Source organism: Oncorhynchus keta, chromosome 13 (genome assembly GCF_023373465.1).
Source record: "Oncorhynchus keta strain PuntledgeMale-10-30-2019 chromosome 13, Oket_V2, whole genome shotgun sequence".
NCBI lineage: Eukaryota > Metazoa > Chordata > Actinopteri > Salmoniformes > Salmonidae > Oncorhynchus > Oncorhynchus keta.
Genome location: NC_068433.1, coordinates 31,299,981 through 31,312,858, shown reverse-complemented (window position 1 = coordinate 31,312,858; position 12,878 = coordinate 31,299,981). Strand labels below are relative to the sequence as shown.

The following is a 12,878-nucleotide window of genomic DNA, read 5'->3' as shown; positions in this document are numbered from 1 at the left end:
CATTCATTTCTCCATCCATTCTCTCTCAGGTATCTTCGAGCCGTGCCACGCGGTGGTACCCCCCAACATCTACCAGGAGAACTGTGTGTATGACCAGTGTGCTACGGGAGGGGAGACGGTGGCCCTGTGTCAGGCTATAGAGAGCTACGCTGACCTGTGTGCCTGGGCTGGAGTACCCATCGCGTGGAGGAATAACACCTTCTGTCGTAAGTCACATACCGACATGCGCGCAGACACGCACGCACGCACATTGAAACACAGGTATGCACGCAAACGCATTCACACACACCTTCCCGACTGTGTGTAGTCTAACTAACACGCCTGTGCTCCATGTGCTTTAACAGGCATGTGCTGTAACACACCTGTGCTCCATGTGGTGTAACAGACCTGTGCTCCATGTGCTGTAACAGACCTGTGCTCCATGTGGTGTAACAGACCTGTGCTCCATGTGGTGTAACAGACCTGTGCTCCATGTGGTGTAACAGACCTGTGCTCCATGTGGTGTAACAGACCTGTGCTCCATGTGGTGTAACAGACCTGTGCTCCATGTGCTTTAACGGACATGTGGTGTAACAGACCTGTGCTCCATGTGCTTTAACGGACATGTGGCGTAACAGACCTGTGCTCCATGTGGCGTAACAGACCTGTGCTCCATGTGGCGTAACAGACCTGTGCTCCATGTGGTGTAACAGACCTGTGCTCCATGTGGTGTAACAGACCTGTGCTCCATGTGCTTTAACGGACATGTGGTGTAACAGACCTGTGCTCCATGTGCTTTGACGGACATGTGGTGTAACAGACCTGTGCTCCATGTGGTGTAACAGACCTGTGCTCCATGTGCTTTAATGGACATGTGGTGTAACAGACCTGTGCTCCATGTGGTGTAACAGACCTGTGCTCCATGTGCTATAACAGAACCGTGCTCCATGTGCTGTAACAGACCTGTGCTCCATGTGCTGTAAAAGACCTGTGCTCCATGTGCTGTAACTGACCTGTGCTTTAACACACCTGTGCTCCATGTGGTGTAACAGACCTGTGCTCCATGTGCTATAACAGAACCGTGCTCCATGTGCTGTAACACACCTGTGCTCCATGTGCTGTAACACACCTGTGCTCTATGTGCTGTAACACACCTTTGAGTCCTTTACGTGTACTGAGTCCTATCTCTATTGGGTAACACCAAGATTGTGAAAGTGGTGTGCCACAAGGATTAGTCTCACTACCAATTCAAATCCCATGTTCCCTCTGTTCTCCCCCTTTCTTGGGCAGCAGCAACACAGATGATTCTCATTGCCCATCAGTAACCCATGTTTTCCCCCTCTTTCTCTCTCTTCCCCTCTCCCCCCAGCTCTGAAGTGTCTCCCAGGCAGCCACTACGAGCCATGTGGTAACGCCTGTCCTTCCAGCTGTCAGAACCCTACCTTCAACGCCACCTGTGCCCAGCCCTGTGTAGAGGGGTGCGTTTGTGACCCCGGCCTGCTACTCAGCGGTGACAAGTGTGTTCCACCCAGCCAGTGTGGCTGCACCGACAAGGATAACAACTACAGGCCTGTAAGAATGAAGGAACCAAGTTATGACTTGACTAGTGAAGTTTACATAGTAGTCAATACAATGACCTGAGACTTATAGGAAGGATGTAAACAGAGGCTAGCTCATTTAGCTCATGTGGTTGATTGACTAAAATAATGAAGTGGTTTAATGACTAACTAAGATGGTTGATTGTTATATGTCTGTGGGACTGTGTCTTATGTCCATATCTCTCCTTGTGTGTGTGTGTGTGTGTGTGTGTGTGTGTGTGTGTGTGTGTGTGTGTGTGTGTGTGTGTGTGTGTGTGTGTGTGTGTGTGTGTGTGTGTGTGTGTGTGTGTGTGTGTGTGTGTGTGTGTGTGTGTGTGTGCCCTAGGTGGGAGACAGTTGGTTCACTGAGCTGGACTGTTCGGAGCGTTGTAAGTGTAACCCTGGCAACAACATTGTCTGTGAGCCGTGGCAGTGTAGTCCCGCCCAGGAGTGTAAGGTGTTGGAGGGAGAGCTGGCATGTGTTTCAACAGGTAAATGCCACACCACCTTTCAGGGCTTTTTCTTGGTCTTTGTTGTGTTGTTTATTTTGCTACTGTTATTGGGACAGAAATGTTTTGGTTTCCCAGATACAGATTCCTAATTATAATGAATTATTAGTCCTGAACTAAAAAGCATTTCAAGAATCTCCATTGAACATGCTTCTGGCCTCCAGGGTGGCGCAGTGGTAATATAATATAATAATATATGCCATTTAGACTTTTACTGTTACAGTCTGTGCATACATTCTACAGAAGACTACGCTGGCGTTACAAGCACCATGCTCTACCAACTGAGCCACAGAAGGACACTCTGTGCCACCTGGTTAGCTGTGCCACCAGAGACTCTGGGTTCGAGCCCAGGCTCTGTTGCAGTCGGCCGCGACCGGGAGGTCCATGGGGCGACGCACAATTGGCCTAGCGTTGTCCGGATTAGGGAGGGTTTGGTCGGTAGGGATATCCTTGTCTCATCACGCACTAGAGACTCCTGTGGCGGGCCGGGTGCAGTGCACGCTGACTAGGTGTGTGGTGTTTCCTCTGACACATTGGTGCGGCTGGCTTCCAGGTCGGAAGCGTGCTGTGTTAAGAAGCAGTGGGTTGGGTTGTGTTTCGGAGGACACATGACTCTCGACATTCGTCTCTCCCGAGCCCATATGGGAGTTGTAACGATGAGACAAGACAGTAACTACTAATAATTGGATACCATGAAATTGGAGAGAAAAAAACAAAAACATGCTTCTAAGACCTTGTCCAGGACTAGGTTTAATCTTGTGGCTGGAAAACCAGCTCTTCACTTGTGATTTGAAGTGAATGTGCCACTGCCTGTATATGAAGAGCTCCCAAGAAAGCATCACTAACCCAGATATGAATGTCTCTGTGTCTCTCCCCAGGTTTGGGGGTGTGTCATGTGGCCGGAGATCCTCACTACTACACCTTTGATGGTGTCATGCACACCTTCATGGGCACCTGTACCTATACACTGGTGGAGGTATGTAACCGTCGTCTCTCAACCTCTCTTCCTCTTCCCCTCTGTCTCTCCCGAAACCTGTAACACATCTCCCTCTCACCTTCCCTCCGACCGCCCCCCCTCTCTCCCTCAGGTGTGTAACTCCACCAAGGTAACGCCGTTCACCATCGTGGCGAAAAACGAGGAGCGTGGCCAACCGGAGGCGTCGTACGTGCGCTCCGTCACGGTCTATCTTCCCAACGCCAACATCACGCTTCAAAAGAGCAACAGAGTTCTGGTGAGATGGAGTTCAAGGTCAAACCTTTGTTGTCTGTTTTTGGGGAGAGTAGAAATGTGTGTATGGCTTACAGGCTTCTGCCTCAGTCTCATCGCAGCAAACATAGACAGAAAACACAAAGCAGGGAGAGGGATCCATTGGTAAGCATGCTTAGAATCACGTTCGTCAAGAGTAGCGAAAAGTAGAAGTTTGACGCTTTGGCTCAATCCTGAGCACAGTTTCCTTTGTTTTCTCACCGTATTAGTCAGATAGTAGAGACACAGTTATGGTATCTCATCTTCTTAATGAAGCTGGCAGGGTAGCTCGGTCATTGCCTAGGGATCTATGGTGTACTAATACATTGTCTTTTGGGGGGGGGGTTAATTGGGGTGTTCGGCCTATTCTTGAGGGGGCTTCAACACCGGCAAGCCAAGTGAAGTTTGAGGAACAACAACCCATATGCCTTGTTCGTTATTGATTTCCACTAATCACCTCTACTTTACCCCCCTCTCTATTTCTCTCTCTCCTCTCCAGTTGGATGGGCGCAGGGTACGTACTCCTCTGTCCATCGGTGTGGCCGGGGCCAGGGTCTTGAGTAGTGGTGTCTACAGTCTACTGGACACTGATTTTGGCCTGCTGGTCAAGTTTGATGGAGTCCACCACCTGGAGATCACCGTCCCTGGAGAGTACTTCAACAAGGTACGACTGAGCCCGACTATAGTAATGCTGCTGTACAATAATGCGTATTATACAACTTATAATGATGGTAAAATTAAGCCTTTCACACAGTACATGTCTTGGCCATACTAAAATTCTCCGACCTACATTTTAAAGGGACTTCTAATGATTTTCTCTGCCCTTTTCATTCTTAAAATTATCCACACTGTTCAATTTGATTTAATTAATTTTTTTAATTTAAATTTTATTTGACCCGTTTTCTCTCCCCAATTTCAATCTTGTCTCATTGCTGCAACTTCCCAACGGGCTCGGGAGGCGAAGGTCAAAGTCATGCGTCCTCCGAAACATGACCCGCCAAACCGCGCTTCTTAACACCCGCCCACTTAACCCGGAAGCCAATCACACCAATGTGTCGGAGGGTCGGCAAACTTAATGATGGTGTTGGAGTCTTTCCTGGCCATGCAGTCATGGGTGAACAGGGAGTACAGGAGGGGACTGAGCACTCCCCCCTTAGGGGCACCCGTGTTGAGGATCAGCGTGGCAGATGTGTTGTTGTCACCCTTACCACCTGGTGGTGGCCCTTTAGGAAGTCCAGGATCCAGTTGCAGATGAAGGTGTTTAGTCCCAGGGTCCTTATCTTAGTGATTAACATTGAGGGCACTATGGTGTTGAACGCTGAGCTGTAGTCAATGAATAGCATTCTCATGTAGATGTTCCTTTTGTCCAGGTGGGAAAGGGCAGTGTGAAGTGCAATAGAGATTGCATCATCTGTGGATCTGTTGGGGCAGTATTCAAATTGGAGTGGGTCTAGGGTTTCTGGCATGATGGTGTTGAGGTGAGCCATGACCAGCCTTTCAAAGCACTTCATGGCTACATACATGAGTGCTACAGGTCGGTAGTCATTTAGGCAGGTTTCCTTAGTCTTCTTGCGCACAGGGACTATGGTGGTATGCTTGAAGCATGTTGGTATTACAGACTCGGTTGAACAGGTTGAAAATGTCAGTGAAGACACTTGCCAGTTGGGCAGCGCATGCTCGGAGTACATGTCCTGGTAATCCGTCTGGCCCTGAGGCCTAGTGAATGTTGTCCTGTTTAAAGGTCTTACTCACATCGGCTACAGAGAGCATGATCACACAGTCGTCCGGAACAGCTCTCATGCATGCTTCAGTGTTGCTAGCCTCGAAGCGAGCACAGAAGTTATTTAGCTTGTCTGGTAGGCTTGTGTCACTGGGCAGCTCATGACTGTGCTTCCCTTTGTAGTCTGTAATAGTTTGTAAGCCCTGCCACATCCGAGCCGGTGTAGTACGATTCGATCTTAGTCCTGTATTGACCTTTGCCTGTTTGATGGTTCGTCGGACGGGATAGCAGGATTTCTAATAAGCGTCCGGGTTTCAGTCCCACTCTTTGAAAGCGGCAGCTCTACCCTTTAGCTCAGTGCGGATGTTGCCTGTGATCCATGGCTTCTGGTTGGGGTATGTACGTACGGTCCCTGTGGGGACGACGTCATCAATGTACTTATTGATGGAGCCAGTGTGGTGTGGTGCACTCCTCAATGCCATCGGAAGAATCCCAGAACATATTCCACTTCTTTACTGACCGAGTCGCTCATGCTTCCTGCTTTAGTTTTTGCTTGTAAGCAGGAATCAGGAGGATAGAATTATGGTCAGATTTGTCAAATGTAGGGCGAGGGAGAGCTTTATACGGGTCTCTGTGTGTGGAGTGAAGGTGGTCTATAGTTTATTCCCCCTCTGATTGCACATGCTGGTAGAAATGAGGTAAATGGATTTTAGTTTCCCTGCATTAAATTCCCTGGCAACTAGGAGCGCCGCCTCTAGATGCATTTTCCTGTTTGCTTATGGCCGTACATAGCTCATTGAGTGCCATGTTAGTGCTATATAATGTCATAGAGCCCGACCGGTTGTGATAGATCCCGGAATCGAACCCGGGTCTGTAGTGACGCCTCTAGAACTGCAATGCAGTGCCTTAGACCGCTGCAGCCACTCGGGAGGCTGTTCAAATTCTATTCACATTTATTTTATTGATCTTTTTTTATTCCTCAGTTTCAACTCCCAACTCTTTCCTTCCGTCTGTCCAGGTGTGTGGCATGTGTGGTAACTACAACATGAACGCCAAAGACGACAACCTGAAGCCAGATGGAAACCCGGCCAAGGACGTGATAGAACTGGGCAACAGCTGGAAGTCCGAGGGAGACTCAGATCCAGGGTCAGTAACCTCTAACCCCTCACCTTTGACCTTGTTCTTTAGGCCAGAAGGCTACCACTAAAGCTTTTTCTTGGTCAGATCATGTGTTACTGTACACCTGAGTGTCCCTGAAACACTGACACCTGTCTATGTCGTTTATATTTTAGATACCTGGATCTTTAATAATATATAGCCTTAAGGCAAGCCAATGTTCAAATAGACCAGGTACAAATAGATCAGGAGTAAACCACTCTGTCTGTACAAGGCTTGCAAAAAATATGTGTAATGAAACATTCTAGCGACACTTATTGGTGATTGATCATTAATCATTATGCTCTGGCAGGAGGTAACATTTTTGGGTACTCTCTCTCCCTCTTCTCCATCCCTCTATCTAACCCATCCCTCCCTCCATCTCGGCCTCCATCCCTCCAGCTGCTCGCCAGATGAGCGTCCCAACATCCACCCTAACTGCACGGCAGAGGAAGAGAAACAGTACGAGACCCTGTGTTCTTCTATCATCCTCGGCGACAAGTTCAAGCCCTGCCACTCTTTCCTGCCCCCAGAGGCCTTCCTGGGGAACTGTGTGTACGACATGTGTGAATACGACGGCATGCAGGCCACACTGTGTGATAACGTGGAAGCCTACGCACAGGCCTGTCAGTCAGCTGGGGTTACTGTCGACTGGAGAAACAACACATTCTGTCGTAAGTGATGGGGCGAGATGGGGGTAGGGGGAGGGAGATGGAGAGGGTGGGGTGAAATGGGGGGAGGGAGTATGAGAGGGAGGTTGGGCATAGGATGCTATATAAATGACTGAAAATGGAAGGAAATGAGTGGACTTTGGAATTTAATTTGTGTGTAGGCCTGTACTGTCGACCAATGATGCTGCAATTACCAGATGAAACGCATCCATAGAGCCAATGTTACTGTAACTGTTACTGTACTGTACAAAAAGATAGGCTCTTTGATTATCGTCTAACTCCACCATCTCTCTTTCCCCCTCCAGCCCTGCCGTGCCCCCCCAATAGCCACTACTCTGACTGCACGCCCCCCTGCCCGCCCACCTGCTCCGACCTGTTCCCCATGTTCTGCCACCTTCCCTCCACCACCTGTGTAGAGGGGTGCCAGTGTGACGCGGGGTTCGTACTCAGCGACGGGAAGTGTGTCCCTCTGGCCAAGTGTGGATGTGTGGACTCCAATGGAGAGTACCATGACGTGAGCGCTTACTGTTTCGTTGACCAATCATTGCCCGCTTACCCGCACTACTTTACCAGTCATACACCCCAACTAAACACCGAAAGGTTCCTTTCAACTTAAGGGGATTGTCAGATGGCAAACATATTTGTACCACAGCCGGCATGACAAGAATCCAAACTCCACCAGCCAGACACAGATTCAACACATTCTCTATAATACCATTCAAACAAGGTTTCTTTAGACATACTGTATAAACAGTCAGCCGTAATCCTAACGTGTGTTCTGTGTGTGTGTGTGTGTGTGTGTGTGTGTGTGTGTGTGTGTGTGTGTGTGTGTGTGTGTGTGTGTGTGTGTGTGTGTGTGTGTGTGTGTGTGTGTGTGTGTGTGTGTGTGTGTGTGTGTGTGTGTGTGTGTGTGTGTGTGTGTGTGTGTGTGTGTGTGTGTGTGTGTGTGTGTGTGTGTTGCAGATGGGAGACTTGTGGGTGACTGACCACTGTGATGGCAAGTGTACCTGTAACCTGGGCGGCTCCATCACCTGTTCTGATTTTCAATGCAAGGATGATTCTGTCTGCACTCTGGACAAAAACGGAGACCTCTACTGCAAACCTGAGAGTAAGTCCCAACTCTACTCTCAAAATAGCCCCTGCAACTCTGCCCCCACTGCCATTTCTACCCAAAATATATTTTAGGAGAAAGTTACTATTTGTCATCTATACTTCCTCAATACAAACTTTTCTGTCTCTCTCTTTCTCTCTCTTTCTCCCCACCTTACTTCATCTCCCTTTCTCTGCCATTCCCCCCTACCCCTCTCCAGAATTCGACAAGTGCAATATCCACGGCGACCCCCACTACCGTACATTTGATGGGTTCACCCACCACTTCCAGGGCCCCTACACCTACACCCTGACCGAGGGCCACTCCCTCCTCAGCTCACTCGCCTCCCTCCAGGTCAGAGGGAAGAACGTCCGTCGCCGTGGCAGCAAGAAGATCTCCTACCTGGATGAGGTGTATGTCGATGTCTATGGAGTCAGCATCCGCTTCCTGCAGAAGAAGGTTGTCCTGGTGAGTTCAATATAATATAATCCAACCATGCCTGTTGCCTTGGCGACGGTAATCTAGCTCTATGAGACTCTCCTCTCTGTTACCTTCCAGGTCAACTATGACATCACCATGAACAGTTAGGACCTCTTGTGTCATCTCCATGAACAGTTATAACTTCTTACGTCCTCTCACTACCCGTGTAGGTGAACGGTGAGCGTGTGGCTCCTCCTCTCAGTCCTAGAGACGGCCTGACCATCACGATGAACTCCAAGAACGTCCAGCTGGTCACCGACTTTGGCATGACGGTCCGCTTCGACGGCAAAATCCACGGAGGTGAGAGGGAGGGATGACGTCACGTCCATAGGGCAGCTACAAAGAGTTATCAGACGGGCTAGGAGAAGAACAGTGTGGTCTAGAAAGTTCATTTCATTTACTTAATCATTTAATTAATAAAATGATTAAATATCTTATTAAGAAGAGCACTGCTTGTACTCATGCAATACTCTTTCTCCCTCCCTAACAGAGGTGATCCTACCCAGTACATACAAGAACAGGGTGAGAGGTCTGTGTGGGAACTACGACGGATCCTCCAAGAACGAGTACATGAAACCAGACGGAACTGTGACGCGGAAACTTGACGAGTTCGGCGAAAGCTGGAGAGTGACTGACAGGCAGGGGGCGGAGCTAGTGACAGCAGACCTCCCCAAGATGGTGCACCTGCACAGGTGGGAAGGAATCACTCGATTATATAGAAAAACATTTAATTCATTAATTTATTTGCTGTTTCATTCATAATCTATTTATAAACACAACCGACTGAAAAATAGGTTTGTTGAGATGATCAAGTGTACATAACTAAATATGACTCTCCTTCCTTAGTTTTTTTTCTCCTTCGCTCACCCTCTTCTTCAACCTCTTCTTCCCCCTCTTCTTCGCCCTCTTCTTCCCCCTCTTCTTCCCCCTCTTCTTCGCCCTCTTCTTCACCCTCCTCTTCAACCTTTTCTCACCCTCTCCCTAGGCGTGATGTGGAGACAGACCCAGAGTCTGGCTTTGAGACAGCAGGTTGTACTGACGCTCAGCTGGCTGAGTTGAATGGTAACAAACAGTGCGGAGCCTTGTCCGACCCTACAGGACCCTACGCTGGCTGCCACGCCCAACTACTGCCCAACAGCTTCCAGGAGTGAGTAGAGGCTGTGTGTGGTGTGTGTGTGTGTGTGTGTGTGTGTGTGTGTGTGTGTGTGTGTGTGTGTGTGTGTGTGTGTGTGTGTGTGTGTGTGTGTGTGTGTGTGTGTGTGAGAGAGAGTGCTACAGGTGGGTGTGTTTGATATTTTTCTCTCAACATATAACTTGAATTTATATTCTGCTTTATATGTTCATACAACTGTATTCGGATCTGTGTGTAGGTCTGCACTATTCCCTCCACTCACTGTCGTGTGTTTGCGTTTTAGGGACTGTGTGTTTGACCTGTGTGCGGATCAGGAAACCGCATCTCTACGTTGTGACAGCTTTGAGGTGTACGCCCAGGCATGCCAGGAGGCCGGTGTCAAACTGGGCAAATGGAGACAACAGCTGGGCTGTGGTAAGACACACGAGCGCGCGCACACACACACACACACACACAGAAGGAGAGCTGGGATATGCAAAAGACACATTTCCAATTCACAAATGCGTATTAATACACACTTGTGCAACTGTGAAATATAAGCACCCAACAGATTATTATTATTACACACACTAATATATGTCATATATAAATGTGATTATACACACACACACACACACACACACGCACGCACACACGCACGCACGCACACACACACACACACACACACACACACACACACACACACACACACACACACACACACACACACACACACACACACACACACACACACACACACACACACACACACACACACACACCTTGTCTCACATACACACATTACTACAGAGATGTTATTAAACATAAATGAACGCATGCATACGCACACAGACACACTCTCAAACGTGTGCACACACACAAACACTCGCGGACACAAACGAGCACACACACAAGCACAAATGTACGCACACACACACTACACTACAGAGATCTTATTAAACACACATAAATGCACACGCACACTCACAGACACACAAATGCATACGCAAACACACATGCACTAACACACACACACTCTGGTATTACACACACAAATTATTATATACACACAAGTACAAACACACAATCTATCTGAAACACAACCAAAATACATTCCCTCACTGCTGTGTTCTTAATAAATGACGTTTTTTTTCCTTCACTTGTAATCCCTAGCAAACTGCTAAACTGATTCTGCCAAATCATTTTGGCAGTAATACTTATTTTCAACTGCCCTCCTCTCAACACCCCTTATGTGTTTGTTGCTAATCCTGTGTCCTCACTCCCCCCCCTCTCCCTCTCTCTTCACTTCCTCCCTCACTCTCACTCTCCCCCTCCTCTCTCCCTCTCTCTTCACTTCCTCCCTCACTCTCACTCTCCCCCTCCTCTCTCCCTCTCTCTTCACTTCCTCCCTCACTCTCACTCTCCCCCTCCTCTCTCCCTCTCTCTTCACTTCCTCACTCTCACTCTCCCCCTCCTCTCTCCCTCTCTCTGCACTTCCTCCCTCACTCTCCCCCTCCTCTCTCCCTCTCTCTTCACTTCCTCCCTCACTCTCCCCCTCCTCTCTCCCTCTCTCTTCACTTCCTCCCTCACTCTCCCCCTCCTCTCTCCCTCTCTCTTCACTTCCTCCCTCACTCTCCCCCTCCTCTCTCCCTCTCTCTTCACTTCCTCCCTCACTCTCCCCCTCCTCTCTCCCTCTCTCTTCACTTCCTCCCTCACTCTCCCCCTCCTCTCTCCCTCTCTCTTCACTTCCTCCCTCACTCTCCCCCTCCTCTCTCCCTCTCTCTTCACTTCCTCCCTCACTCTCCCCCTCCTCTCTCCCTCTCTCCCTCCTCTCCTCCCACCTAGTCCTGAGCTGTGTGGACAACAGTACCTACTCTGAGTGTATGTCCCCTTGCCCCGCCTCCTGCGCTGACCTGGCCGCGCCCTCCGATTGTGACTCCACTGCCTGTGTTGAAGGGTGCCAGTGTGCCCCCGGTTTCGCCATGAGCACAGGCAGCTGTGTGCCCTATAGCGAGTGTGGCTGCAACTACCTGGATAGATACTACCCGGTGAGTTAATACAGCTGTTGCAGAACATTGCACGGTGTGGTGTGTATAACTCTGTCTCTTTCCTCGTACATGTCTCTCTCTCTACCCCATTTGAATGTCTCTCTCTCTCCCCATCCCTCCATTCCCTTCCTGCCCAGCTCAAGGAGAAGTTTGTGACAGAGGACTGTGCCCTGTCGTGTGAATGTACGGCCTCGGGCGCCGTGTGCCAACCCAAGGGCTGTGCCGACACACAAGTCTGTACCATTTTCGACTACGCGCGTGACTGCTACAAAGGTGAGTGTGTGTGTCTTTGTGTGTGGCTACTGAAACATGCATTTGTGTCTCTAGTAGTTGCAATAAGAACAACTTCAGTGTGCAAAATGGACTGCCATGTCTTTGATAATAAACGTACCCTCTCGCCCTCTCTTCCCAGTGAGTCCGTGTCTGAGTTACCCCTGTCTAAATGGCGGTACCTGTTCTGACACTAACACTACAGTTGACTCATTCACCTGCCAGTGTAAAGAGGGCTTCGAGGGCAACCTGTGTGAGATCGAGAAGACCGAGACCAGCGGAGGCCTGGGTACGTGATTAACTGGAGCTAATACTATACCGTACTGTACTATACTGTACTGTATGGGACTGTACTGTATTATACTGTACTGTATGGGACTGTACTATACTGTACTGTATGGGACTGTACTGTATTGTATTATACTGTATGGGACTGTACTATATTATACTGAATGGGACTGTACTATACTGTACTGTATTATACTGTATGGGACTGTACTATACTGTACTGTACTGTATGGGACTGTACTGTACTGTATTATACTGTATGGGACTGTACTATACTGTACTGTACTGTATGGGACTGTACTGTATTGTATTATACTGTATGGGACTGTACTATATTATACTGAATGGGACTGTACTATACTGTACTGTATTATACTGTATGGGACTGTATTATACTGTACTGTACTGTATGGGACTGTACTGTACTGTATTATACTGTATGGGACTGTACTATATTATACTGTATGGGACTGTATTGTACTGTACTATACTGTATTGTACTGTATTATACTGTATGGGACTGTACTATACTGTACTGTACTGTATGGGACTGTACTGTACTGTATTATACTGTATGGGACTGTACTATACTGTACTGTATGGGACTGTACTGTATTGTATTATACTGTATGGGACTGTACTATATTATACTGAATGGGACTGTACTATACTGTACTGTATTATACTGTATGGGACAGTACTATACTGTACTGTACTGTATGGGACTGTACTGT

At 48.4% G+C, this 12,878-nt stretch overlaps 1 protein-coding gene across 1 annotated transcript in view; it reads left to right on the top strand.

The window, feature by feature from the left end:
• Positions 1 to 12,878, top strand: part of zanl (zonadhesin, like) — a 35,167-nt gene that overhangs the window by 20,336 nt on the left and 1,953 nt on the right. The window contains exons 32-49 of the mRNA XM_052459989.1: positions 30 to 206; positions 1,349 to 1,551; positions 1,903 to 2,047; positions 2,944 to 3,041; positions 3,154 to 3,297; positions 3,811 to 3,975; positions 6,050 to 6,177; positions 6,589 to 6,860; positions 7,163 to 7,371; positions 7,821 to 7,965; positions 8,168 to 8,415; positions 8,598 to 8,727; positions 8,918 to 9,119; positions 9,413 to 9,574; positions 9,843 to 9,973; positions 11,384 to 11,586; positions 11,724 to 11,859; positions 11,999 to 12,145. Of these exons, the coding sequence (XP_052315949.1) occupies positions 30 to 206; positions 1,349 to 1,551; positions 1,903 to 2,047; positions 2,944 to 3,041; positions 3,154 to 3,297; positions 3,811 to 3,975; positions 6,050 to 6,177; positions 6,589 to 6,860; positions 7,163 to 7,371; positions 7,821 to 7,965; positions 8,168 to 8,415; positions 8,598 to 8,727; positions 8,918 to 9,119; positions 9,413 to 9,574; positions 9,843 to 9,973; positions 11,384 to 11,586; positions 11,724 to 11,859; positions 11,999 to 12,145 (3,045 nt within the window). The remainder of the gene's footprint in view (positions 1 to 29; positions 207 to 1,348; positions 1,552 to 1,902; positions 2,048 to 2,943; positions 3,042 to 3,153; positions 3,298 to 3,810; positions 3,976 to 6,049; positions 6,178 to 6,588; positions 6,861 to 7,162; positions 7,372 to 7,820; positions 7,966 to 8,167; positions 8,416 to 8,597; positions 8,728 to 8,917; positions 9,120 to 9,412; positions 9,575 to 9,842; positions 9,974 to 11,383; positions 11,587 to 11,723; positions 11,860 to 11,998; positions 12,146 to 12,878) is intronic.